This window comes from Glycine soja, chromosome 13 (assembly GCF_004193775.1).
Source record: "Glycine soja cultivar W05 chromosome 13, ASM419377v2, whole genome shotgun sequence".
Lineage (NCBI taxonomy): Eukaryota > Viridiplantae > Streptophyta > Magnoliopsida > Fabales > Fabaceae > Glycine > Glycine soja.
This window is the reverse complement of record NC_041014.1, coordinates 22,203,046-22,216,868: the sequence shown is the minus strand read 5'-3', so window position 1 is coordinate 22,216,868 and position 13,823 is coordinate 22,203,046. Positions and strand designations below refer to the sequence as shown.

The 13,823-nt window shown below is 31.0% G+C and overlaps 1 protein-coding gene and 1 pseudogene across 1 annotated transcript; one reads left to right on the top strand and one right to left on the bottom strand.

The window, feature by feature from the left end:
• Positions 1-4,136: 4,136 nt before the first annotated feature.
• On the top strand, positions 4,137-4,679 carry LOC114381707 (RING-H2 finger protein ATL52-like). The gene has a single exon (XM_028340934.1). It carries the CDS (start codon positions 4,137-4,139, stop codon positions 4,677-4,679), a length of 543 nt encoding a protein of 180 aa, XP_028196735.1.
• A 2,829-nt stretch (positions 4,680-7,508) lies between these two features.
• LOC114381058 lies at positions 7,509-10,411 on the bottom strand (annotated as a pseudogene).
• Positions 10,412-13,823: the final 3,412 nt, after the last annotated feature.

Below are 13,823 nucleotides of genomic sequence, written 5' to 3'. Positions count from 1 at the left end.
ACTCAGACCTAACTATTATTGTTAGACCATCATTTCTTAAGGGTGATAATTGTTAGACTATCATTTGTCCATGACCTCAGGGGCTTTTTTGGACCGTCACATATTAATTCTTCTATTACATATACAATTATAAAGCTTCACGCACAAGATGCTGTAGTTACTCTCAACTCTCAAGATTGTAAAATACAATGTGACATTTTTGTAGAAACAACATCTTTGTAGAAAATATGTCTGCAAGAGTTACTTTCTTATAGAGGTCCATGAAGATGTGGAATTCTTATGGCAAATTGTGAAGTCATGAACTAATGGGTTCTTATGTAATTCATTATCCATTTATATAGCAAAGATACTAGAATAACGTTTATATAATAATAATAATAATAATAATTTTTCACAAGTTTTTATTATTATTATCATTTCGCTATCTCTTTATCACACTCTTCATTTTATCTCATAATTCTCTTTCCTTTTTCTTCGGTTTCCTCGTTGTAAAAGTTGTGAGAAATTTATGTGAAAAATAAACATTTCTAAGGATGAAATGCTGATTCATGACCAAGTGAGGGAGAAATTGTTACTATAGCAATATATTGGAATATTCAAATATGTTAAGCATTATCAACCGGATTAAGCCAACAGAAGAAAAATAATCCCTAGCTAGTACTTATATTGAGCAGTGTCAAATGACAAGTATGCTATATTTGAGAAAATGATCAAGGGCTAGAATATCTCATATAAAAACCCTAACCAGGCCAAGACAAATTAGACATTGTGTAGTACATAACATGTGCGGGGGGAATCTACTTTTGCTTTTCTTTCCCTTTGTTCCTTGCATTTCCAGCAAATAGATTGGAAAGGAGCTCAACTCTAGTTTTCCCAATGAAAGCTATTTTTTTTTTATAATAATAATGGAACTTGTAGATATCTCCATCATTGGTTGGACCCAATTACAGCAATCAAACTATAATAATCCACGCCCCATGCCGGAAATGTTTAATTATGGCCTAATGACACTTTTTAATAATTTGACGATAATTTTTAATATGCGATCATCCTTTTATTCCCTCTCTCTCATGCCTTTTATAAAACCAAACTCCATTGGGTCGTGGCTTCAGAAAGACACTCATACACACTTTTGAAAATTGCATACTTTAAGAAAATCAACTTTACAATGTTGACATCACTTTAGTTAGGTGACCCGTTAACGTTGCAAAGTTGCGTTTCAGTGATTCTATATTGGATAGTTTGGTGCAAAAGATCATGTCTCATTGAAGTTTCACCTGCCAACAGGTAACGAAACTTATCCGTAATTTTATTTTCCCTTCAGAAAAGTACATCACAATCTCTTTATGTGTCTAATTGCTAGTGAATGCTTGCTTAAATATTCAAAACCTAAACAACTAATTATTAATAATAATATAAATTTGTACCAAGTTAACTTGCTATTAGTGTCTGTAATTCGGAATGACTAATAAAGTAGTAATATTATCACTGGGTCGGCGATACCTTAGTTATAACGAGAATTAACAGCCCCAAGGACTCTATTGGCTAGGTTCTGGGTAAGATTTTTAATTATAATAATAACGAGAGATAACAGTCCAAAATCCTATGCTACTTCTATCGAGTAGCTTCATCAGTATCAATAAATGGTTTTGGACAGTTTAATCACACTTTTGAGAGCTTCGTGCCCATCGATAATGACGAACGGTCTACCAATACGTTCATGTGATAGTGTACATGTATTCTCAAAATCCAAAGTTACTAAATAAAAGAGAAAATCTCCATATGGGCCAAAACTGTAGGTCCAAATGAAACATACGTCCAACACCCTAATTATTATAAATTAAATGTTCTTCATTTATTTGAACCCTTGTATCAATTAATGGAATGACTGGAATTATAATTTTTGGTAAAATATTACAATTAATCAAACATACATTCATAATTATTTCTTTTGATTTTCTGTAGATTGCGTTGTGCTTGATCCTTTCATGTTGTTTTAATACAGGACTCATTTAATACATATACATTTATATTTATATAATAGTAGTTAATTTAGTTAATAACATTAAATTTGTTAATAATTATATTTTTTTTTTCAAAATTACAATTGAAATTATTGAGACGTGTTATGGATTGTTGTGGTAGTGGGGTAGTGGAGTTTGACTTAGCAACTCAGGAACATTGCCTAAAAACAATATGGAGAACCGAGAAGTCGTCCAGGGTAATAATTTTCATCGGCCAACTCAAATTACAGGTTGTAGTCTGCAGAATTTCCGAGCAACTGTTCAACCTCCATACGTTTACAAAAGCCATGGTGCAATTTCTATGTAGGTTGAATGCTTATAAATGTCGGGGGGCACAAAGGGAGTGGTAACCGTTATGCTTGGGGTTGGGGAGATGGTAGTTTGATCTCAACTTTACCTAGATAAGATGGTTCTTTACCTAGACAGTAATTCTCAATTAGGCCTATCGGTGGTATTGAGAATTTAGACAATAACTTCATACTTGAGGAAGAATGGAAACTCAGAAGAGCTTTAAATCTAAAGGATTGTCCTGGAATATGAAAAGTGTTAGTCATATTCCCAAATAGTTCGAAATAGTTATTCTAGAATAGGTTTTTAAAATAGGATAATTAATCTGAAAACTTATTTCAGAACAGTTATTGTGGAATATAAAAAATCATACTACGGAATAACTACTCTGGTGCAGAAAGCAAAAAAGGGGTCCAAGAAGTAAAAGACTTTGTGTTTTAGTCCGTCGTTGGTTGGATTTTGACCGTATGTTCCACTCTTTTTGGGCTGAAATTTAGGTGTTATGCCCCCTAATTTTTAGGATTTTTTTTTTTCCAGCACCCAACAAAACTTCTTCTACCACATCATAATTATTAAAATTCCAATCTTACTCCTGTTTACTTCTTTTTCTTTTGTTGTTTTTTTTTTCTTCATACACCATCCTCCATTTTGTTTTGACTAAGCTCTTCCTTGGTTGTTGTGATTAGTTTGATTGAGGTGTATTGTCGCGATGATTTGGAGAGATAGGGATACTCATGGTGACAACAATAGTGGGAGGCAACACCACCAAGAAGATGATCTATAGAATGGTGAAGATGAACGGATGAGAAGAGACTCGTGACTGTGCAGTAGGGAGGATCAAGTGAATGTTGTGTTACGAGGGGATGGGTGTATTTGAATTTTAAGAAAAAAAAAGAGGTTGATTTAGGGTTAGGGCAATACCAGAATTATCTATCATTTGATATTTAGAAGAATAGAAACATGATTATTTTCCAATTATGGTAAGATGTGGAAATCAAATTACGAAGTGCGAGAGTCCATAATAATTATACAAAAATTGAGTAGGATTGAATTCTGTGAAAGTTTCGTTGACCAAAAAATGATGTGGAAAATAAAGTACATGCCCTCTTATGTTATCTTTGTAATTCCACATCTTGAGGGCCTAAAGCACTTTTTTACACTCAATGTCCCTTAACAAAAAGGAAATAGAAAACGAAAAGATAAAAAAGGAAAGGAAACGAAAGAAAGAACAGAAAATTCTCTTCCTTATATTTATCACAATGTTGGAAATAGACATTACAAGGAGGAAACTAGTAGAACGGTAGCCTAGTTCACTGGTGAATAAAATACAATTCTGCTTTCTCAATGGATACAAAACCGAATACATATAGTAGTAACTATACAGAGTATTACCATACCCGCAGGCAACGGGGGAAAAGGTTCAAGAGGGACAGCAGACTTATCTAGACTTCTGGTGGTTCTCGCTCATCTCTGTTCACTATCTCTGTAGTCATTTATATTATATGTTTACTGCATTCCTCATCTTCTCTCATCTCCCAAAACAATAGAATAAATATTGTTCCACGAAATATTTTGATATCTTGAAAAATAATATATCATTTTCTCTTCTTCAATAACCACCACGGCATTTAGATTAACCACTTTGCAATAATTTAATTTGATAAAAAAAGTAATGTCTACAATTGTATCAGCCATACCCTAGCTAATAGATGAGATTTACTTTGATTGATGTCTAGTTGTCAACAACATATTCTGATTATTCGCCGACCCAAGTTTGTCCTTGTCTTAATTTCCTCCCCCCCCGGAAAAAAAAAAAAACCAGAAATGGGTGATTTCCAAGGCCCCTTCATAGTGTCACCCCCTCCTTCACTCTCTTCCTCGGATAAGTCCAGCACAACCATGCTATACTATGGGTTAGTAGTGGTGGGGGTTGCAGCCATGGCATTAGCCCTATACAACTTCGTCATCATCAAGCGAAGTAGAAGGCGCCATATGCAATCACAGGCTGAAGGGGCAAATGGGTTGGTGGAGGTGGCGATGGAAAGTAGTAGAATTGAGAACTGCCAAAGGAACAACTTCAACTTGCTCTCAAGCTTCAAGTACAAGAAAGAAGCAGCAAAAGAAGGAAGTGGAGATGGTGATTATGATTATGATGATGAATGCCCAGTTTGCTTATCGGGTTTTGAAGAAGGGGAAGAAGTGAGGAAGCTGCCACGGTGCAAGCACTGGTTCCACGCACCATGCATAGACATGTGGCTCTACTCCCATTTCGATTGTCCAATTTGTCGAACACCTGTTGGGCAATTCTACCACCGTTTCCATTCTGGTCCGGAGTTGCTGGAATCCGGTGGTGGCGTCTCCGTATGAATGTGATTTATGGGAGATGTGGGACCTACGGTTGCGTGGAATTGCGACCACTCAGTCCTTCACAACTTTCTCCATAAGGAACAGAGTGAGTGAGTGAGAGAGAGAGATAGAGAGCTAAAGCAGCCAACTTTGGATACCTTGTTTCTGATGTTACGTAACAAAAGAGGTCACTCCTCACTTTAAATTTTTGTTACTGCTAAATTTATTCATTCATAATCATACCTTAATACGGACCTCAAACTATATTTAATAATACTTAAAGACTTTGATTTTGATTCTTTACTATTATTGTGAAATTATACTGCTATCATCTAATATACAGATTTTCTTCTTCTAAAATACAGCATACTACTATTTCTGTCTAAGATGAGTGAGCATTAAAGAATAATATATACCATCTAATTTGAATTTTAACATATTAAGATTACCATTCACTTTATAAATAAACTCAGTTTAAAAGGAATTTTGTCCTCATTTAATTATAACTTGTCACATCTTTCAATAATTTTATTACGAGGGAAATTAAATTCTGAAAAAAAATTTCCACCTCTTATTTCTTATTCTAGTTATATTTTTCATTTTTCGGCTTAAACTAAATTAAGGTCATTTTTCTCTTTTTTGATATTCTGCAATCCATTGGTTGAACATAGGCCATTCATTTGATTCAACACGTCTCCATACCTCTCTCTCTCTTTGTTGTGTTGTGTTTTTTTTTTCTTCTATTTTTCTGTTATATTTATTATCTGGCTGGCTTTGTCCATCGATTCTGATTGGTACGATATCATTCTTGTTTGTTGGATTGTAGCTTTTGAGGTGTATTTAAACTTTAAATCATCGCGTTTATCCCTTGAAAAAAGAAAAACAAGAGACAATTTGAGATGTAGTAAAATCCGAAGGGCACAAGCCTTGGGTACTAAAATTACCTAGTCAGGAATCAGAAAGAAAGCCAAATTATGTAAAATTTTAAATTATTATTATTATTATCTGCAAAAGAAAATTTGGTTATGCTTACCTGAAGCATTGCGAGGTTTATACATTTATTCTATGAATAGCACGTCAAATGTAAATTGTCTTGTATCCTTAAAATTTTGTTTGTCACACTGAATAAAAACAAGGCATTCTTAGGACAATGGTAAGTAAAAATGAGACAGATTTATACTAATAAATCATGAGTAATTATATAAAAAAATTTAACAACATACTTTAATTCAAAATCTTAAAAGTGAGGTTTATGAGTCTTTTTTTCACTTCTATGATGTTTAATTTTGTTTTCGATATAAAATTTTATCTCACATTTATAATCCAACAAATGAAGCTCCTCTATCCTTTAAAATAATAAAATAATATTCTATGTTATTGAAGAATAATTCATACGACTTACTTATACTTTGAATTGCTTTGTGAAACAACCGATCCTCTTATGGAAGTGTGAGATCATGTGGTATATTGTTTTTAGGATAAGATAAAGAGAAAAGGGGTTAAATTCTTTTTATAGAATTATTCGATGACAATTTATTATATATAAATAATTTATTATTTTTTAAAATAATTTAAATAATAATTTATAATTAAATAATATGTAAAATCATTGATGTATAAACATTAAATTTTAAAATATAATAATATTATTTTGAATTAATTGCTGATATGTAAACACAGTATATGAATGTTGCTAATACAATCATCTCTCTATTTGCATCTGTCACCGTTTGCATCTTTCAATGGTGTATGACCACATCTCATACAGTACCTGTGGCGGTGCATCTCTTTTCATATTAAAATTATTATATGATTAAAACTCATTGTATGACAATTGTATTATATTTTTATGTATTTCAAATTTTAAAGTAAATCTTTCATTTAACAATTGACAATCAAATAGTATATTAAGTTAAAAATAAGATGAATAATAAAATATAAAATATTGAAACATTATTGTGAAATTCATTAATAAATTTTTGGGAAATTTTTTAGTTGAAAAAATATGACAAAAAGTACAAAATATTATTAAAAAATGAAAATTGAAACCTACAAATTCCTTTTGTTAGGAATGATTTGGTTGGAGAGATGAGAAAAAATTAAAAGAGAAAAGAGAAAAAATGTTTAAATTAAAATAAAAAAAATGTAAAACTCACTTGAAAATTTGACGAAGGACAAGTAACTGAACATAAATAGCAGGTTACTGCTACAGAAAGAAAGCCTTGAAACGCAAAAGATAACGACAACCATGATTAAGACATCTACTCGTACTCACATCAGAAGACAGTAGGACACACCTACATTACGAAAATGCTTTTGGTACACCATTTCTCCAGCAGTAAATTTAGTTAATACACTAACAAATTAAGAACTCAATTATTGCTTGACAATTTATATAAATAGATTAATGGACTGATAACATTTCTAACTTACGTTCTCAATATTATTAATTAGCTACAAAATGTAAAAGTAGAACAAAATAATCAAGCGTTCTTGATAAACCATGTTTGAATATTAGTTAATTTAAAGGCAACAAAATGATCTAACACATGGAGAGTACAAGTATCATGAAAATGATGATGATATGCTGGATTTGATTGCGCGCACACACACAAAACCAAAACACATTTCTACATATCTACAATGTACTAGTTTATTACACAACTTGTTCCGACAAAGCATTATTCAAGTTTCAAGCATTAGTTTAGAACATGATATGCAGGACTTGATTGAACATACACACACACAAAAAACACATTACTCCATATCTACGCGAATGTACTAGTTTGACACATACAAATTGTTTCGACAAAGCATTATTCAAGCATATAGTTTAGAACATCAGAAGAGTTTGTACAACTTACCAAAGTCTTAAGAAAAATACTCTGCCCCATAAATGTAACCAAAAAGGACACACAGCTTAGGGAATCAACAGTGACAAAGAACAGGCAAATTAAAAAAAAAAAAAAAAATCCAATTTGTTCGTAATCATGAATTCTACAGCTCATTACTTACACGGTTACACTGCATGTTACAAATGAGCTCCAGTTTTCCCAGTAAAACTGGAGTCCCTATATCAGAATGAAGATTGCATTTTTCTTAAATTGCATAACCTTGCCTGTAAATAGCTATCTATCGCAGCAGCATCCTTCCCAACAGTTCCAACTTGAGGCACCTTAGTCTTTGTAGCTGAGGCAGCAACAGCATTTGATGGTGCATTCAAAAGCTGCATACCAAATCAGAACTGGTTAGGTGACTAGTTCATATACATACAGCTTTCAGCTGAAAAAAGAAGTGCAACGAGCAAGGGATTAATATACATACCTCTTGCTTTTAGTCAATTCCAATCTCATCAAGAACCTGGTTCACTAGGTCTTCTGTTTCTTCTTCTTCCTCATCCCCTTCCAAAGCATCATCTATTGCGTCTCTCGTCACCTCTGTAATCAATTCCATCCTCTCATTCTGTGTCTCAAATTCTTGTAAGATTTTCTGCAATGATGACAAGTTCATCTGCCTATTCATATGTCCCATTGCCTTAGTCACACCTTTCATTGCCTCACCCATTGCTTGTGTTGATTTCAAAGTCTGAACAATTGTGATAAATTAGAAACCAGCTTTTAGCATTCATATACTCAGTAAAGGCAATAGTTTTGATCAAATTTTTGTAGCAATTCAATGATAGCTGCCAATCAGTTTCCAAGGAAAATGATAACTAGAAGAATCATATAATTGATCATATGCTACAACAAACCAACAGATCAGATACACCATCATGCACATATTTGAATTCTGAGGGATACACCCTGGAGCTGTGATTTGAGCTTATAAAACTTTTCAATCTGATGCCTTGTTCTAACAAGATCTTTTGCCATCACTTTAACAGCCCCCTGGAAAACGTTACATGAAATAAAATATGGCATCAGCAAAGCATATATCAAGAATTATAAGCATAGATGTGAATTGCTGACAAAATCAGGTTTGCCATAGAAATCAGTTCATTGGTCAAAACATTTACCAAACTACATTACTAGAATTAAACAGCGTGCATATATCCAAAATGGAAAAGAGATTATCATGTGTAAACCAGTTTCAATCACCCGCAAGAATCACATGTGGTTAAATTTCACATTTTATCATTATGGTAATTTCCGATACATCCCAAAGACAAAGAGACAAGTGGAGAGCCGCTGTAATAAAATGACAATTTTATTTGCTTGTAAGTCGTTTAAGTGCGTGTTTGGATGTACGTTGGAAAAATTAATTTTGAATGGAATTAATTTGGGTTAAAATTGATTTTGAAGTGATGGGTTTATGTTTGGATGTTTTATTATAAAATCAAATTAGGAATAAATTTTAATATAAAACTTTGGATCCAACGCGCAGAAGTTATTCAAAGTTGCTTTAACCCATAATTAATTATAAATTCTTCTCCAATGTGAAATCAAACATGTTGAAATGTATCCAAAATTAATTTTAGGCTTAGAATCAATTAATCAACGTCAAATCAAACACGCATTAAATAAGTGAAAATTAAAGAGCACACTTATTGAATGATGAGAATAGAACTAGTATCAAACACAGCAATGTTAACTTGAACACTTCCCAATTCTCATCCATTGCTTTTCTCAAGGAATTGAGGCTCACTCTTCAACTTTTTAATACACAGATGTCATTTTGGAAGCTAAGTGTGGATACTTTGACTTTTGAGCTTGCAACAGCATTAGGAAAGCAGTTGTTTGAAGAGTAAGCAACAACCACAGAAGTTTAATCCCCGTCGTTGATGTGAATACCAGTGTTCGTGTTTGTTATTATAACACATGGAGAACAACTTTTACAACCACACATATTGTTGGTAACATACACAGCAAAGTGAGTACGTGAAAATAGAAAGTATATGAACAGAAGTGAACAGCCAACATCAGCATACCCTCTGTGACTAATGAAAAAACAGATGAACAGAAAACTCAAATTCACCCTCCACCTTAGGGGGCAGAGGAGGGTATTATAGATATGCAATAAAGAACAGCTAAGCTAGCATAGGGAGTGCTCTAACCAAAAGCTAAAGCAAACAAGGCAACAAATAGTAGCAAAAGTTCAAAACACGATCACCATACCATCTGGCCTTGTTTGGCACTTTTCTTTATCTCCAAAATCAGTTTCTTCTCCTGTGACTGCAAATCTTGTCTCTCTCATTCTATTTCTCTAACTGATTTGTCCAGCATTCTCTTATTTTCCCGCAAAAGTTCTGAAAGCCACAGCTTTATTACAATCACGTACAATGATATCAACAGAGAGTGCATCAGTATATGAACATTACATTGAATACCATCATGTCAACCTAAAAGTGTACACAATGAAGGTTATGTAAAGGTGTTCATCATTTGCATAAAATGGGCAATATGCCATATAGAAAATAGCTCAGTAAAATTCTGATTGTGACAGATACAAAAATTACAACACAACTCCTCAACGTGTTACTTTTCATGCTGTCAAAAAATACATTGTACTCACACATGAATAAAATTGACGAGTAACTTGAGCAAACTTGATATTATGCCGAAGAAAATGTTAAAATATTAGATGCAAACTTTAATGACATAAGTAAAATTTAAGCAACAGAATCGAAAGAAAAAACACGAAAAAATTAGAATTTTTTATTTTATTTTTCTGAATGAATGTAATGAAATAGTTGAATTATAGGAGGGAACAAAAGAACCTGCGGGAGTTTTCCTCTTTCCAAAGATGAAACTCATGATGCCTTAATCAACAGAATCTAATAAATGTTAATTGCGACGAAACGGATTAGATGAGATTGAGAAGCTTGGGTCCTGCGTTTGGGATTTGATGTGTATGTATGCTTTCTTGCGCTGTAAGCGTTATGCCATGACATTATCAAGCATCCTTCCATGGGCCTCTTCGCTACTTACAATTTTGGGCCTATAAAATCCATTGGACCTCTGTCCATTGGGCCTAATGCAGTTGGAATGCACGGAAGCAAATACATTGGTGTGTTAAGTAATTTTCCTTTGATCATGAGGAAGAAGTGTGAGGAAAAGTTATAAGATTGTCACATTAAGTTGCTAATCATTCTTTTAATCGCTGTTACTTTATAGTCAAAATTCATTTTGTCAGGATTGTAAATATATAGCTTCTAAATTTTGCATTAAATACATCTTTTTAGAACATAAGTTTTCTTAGTAATTTTCATATTTTAATAATTATATAATTATTTCATTCTCGGTAATTTAGCCCGTCTAATTGTTTCTACAAATCACAGTGCAAATAGAAAAAGTGAATCCTAATTTTTGTTTCTCTTTATTAAAAATTGATAAAAACATATGAGTGACATTGTATTTGTATCTTTCTTATATGTTAGGATATAGGGAGAGAAAAAGTAAGAAAGATTTTTCTGAAATTTATCTTCTTTTTTTTTCAATCTATTTGAAGGGAAAATAAAAAAGTTGAAAAGATAACTTTGAAAACATTGATATAATAATTATTTTTTTAACGCAACGTGGGACAAAGTTGTCTTAAGAAAGGAGCTGCTTCTAGGAGTTCAGATTTGTATATTGTAACTTTACATTACTCGGGTATAAGCCATAAAAAGCAGGAATAAGAAATAAGAATCACTTTCAGAAGAAAAAATAAAATCATACGCACGTGAACACGTGAACCATGGAATGTACGGATATTCATAAAATAGGTAAGGAAAAGTTTACTTTATTCTTTGGAATATTAATTCGATAGCATGACACGTTAACAATATATGGAATGAGATTAAATTTAAGGATCACTGCAATTTTTACAACGTTACTTTCTTTGTAACGACTTGATTACTTAATCTATTTTGTCTTAAATAATTAATATTACATGTCACGTTTTAATTTTTTTAAAGGACGTTTTAATTAACTTTTATTCTTTAAATTTTAAATCAAGATTATTTTTAATCAATTATTCAGATAATTATTATAATTTTATATGTCATTTATTCTTAATATAAATCGTGTAACATACCTAAATTATTTTTGTGTGCCTCTTTTATAATGTTTTCTAAAAAACATCTTAAATATTTAATGTTTTATTTTATATGTTTTATATTGCACACACCTAGATGATTCACTAATTTTATTCTGATCAAATAAGTGATAGTTAAATATATATATATATATATATATATATATATATATATATAATATAGTATTTTAGATTAAGTTAACATAAAAGTATATAAAATTTCAAATTATATAGAAAGATCATATAATATATACAAATAAGACATAAATTTCTTAAAAATTTGAGTTCTTATTCCATAACTATCTTAAATTTTCTTGGCAACATAACCATTTCACTAATTCATAGTTAAATTGTCAATCTCTTGAAAATGTATAACTGAGTTGGTTGTATGCGACTTGATGTGATACTCAAATTTAATTTTTATGAATAAAAAATAATCTAGTTTTTTTTCATTGTATCTTCATTTTTAATCTATTGAAATATTCAAACAATATTATTTTCACCAAAATCATTTTTTTTATTTCAAATAAAAGTCTCTAAACATATATTGCTACTTAGAGTGAGCGATCGATGGGAATGAAAGGATCGAGGCAGGTATGAATAATAGTTTTCTGCTACTCATCCTGTCAGATAAAAATTCACCTTGTGCTTGCTTCCATATTCATACATATATCTATTAAGTGGATATATATATATATATATATATATATATATATATATATATATATATATATACTAAAAAAATTAAAATAACTGAAACATTTTTAAAAAGTACTTTAATCATAATTCGTAATTATTCATTTAACTATTCATCTTCTATCCGTTACAAATTTTATTGACGAATAAAATTCTAAGACCTTATCCTTTATTAGTTTGTTTAGTATGCGGCCATATTTAGTAGTTTATAATTTACTTTAATATCTGAACTAACTTTTTTTCGAGAGAGATATATGAACTAAATTATTTTAGTAATTTTTAATTTATTTTCATAAGTTACTTTAACTTGTTTAAAAAACTAAGATATTTTTTCCTCATTTTTATCTTCGTTAGTCTATTTAAAATTTATTTTTATCTCAAATAACTAAAGATCTCTTTTTGTGTCATTTTATTGGTTAACTTATTAACTAATCTTACCAAATAATCGAATATTGTATAATATTTCGGCTTATATATGTTGAGAACTGTTGCTATACTAGTACAACAGATAACAAGAATTGTAATGTAGAAAAATTAACAATTTTTATTTTTAATTATATAAAATAAAAATTATATTTGTAAAATTAATATTTTTATGTGATTATTTTTTTTACACATAAAATACTATCCTCTCTGATAAAATATTGTTTGACGTAAAGGGTCTAACAGTAATATTTATATTATTTTGCAGAAATTTATATATATATATATATATATATATCCCTCTTTTATATCTTTCTGTTCAATTTATCTCCTACACCACAGAATTGAAGTGCAGACTCGACCTTTCTTCTGAGCAACCAGGACTGCCCAGTGCCCACAGCCAAGGTGCCCTGCTGTACCAACTAATAATTATTTTGTTTTTTATGTCTAAATTCCTTTCACTTAATATTGGATTGTTCTAGCAAACTTGATCTGATACTATTCCAATTATTTTCACATGTCAAATCATATAAATGTTAGCCTTAATAATTGTACGCCAAACTGAAAGGTAAAATTTATTAAAAATAAATTTTTTAAAAGGGGAGATACAATATCTTAATCACCCTGCTAAAAAAAATTATTTTTATTGGTGCAGAATAAGGCAAAATTGAAGTGCCAAACAATTGTAAACAATATTGAGTTTAAGTAATTAGTCGTATACAATTGTGTTTTAAAATTTTAAAAAACATGTGTATTTAAGGGGTATTTGTTTTTTTAATCACAAAAATTAGATGAGTAAAATAAGACAGAGTCTCATACCAGAAAGATCGTAGGTTTAAATTTCAGCTCATCTGATCTCCTTGAGATGAGAGATAAATATAAGTATATATCTCTAAATGTTCAATTCTTTGAGTTCAAAAACTTTTGTTACCTGGCGTGTCATTTTCTCTCCCTAAATGTTTTAAATGAAAAAATATAACTAACTTTGACAAAGAGGTGTCCAAATTATTGGCCAAAAAAAACAAAACATTA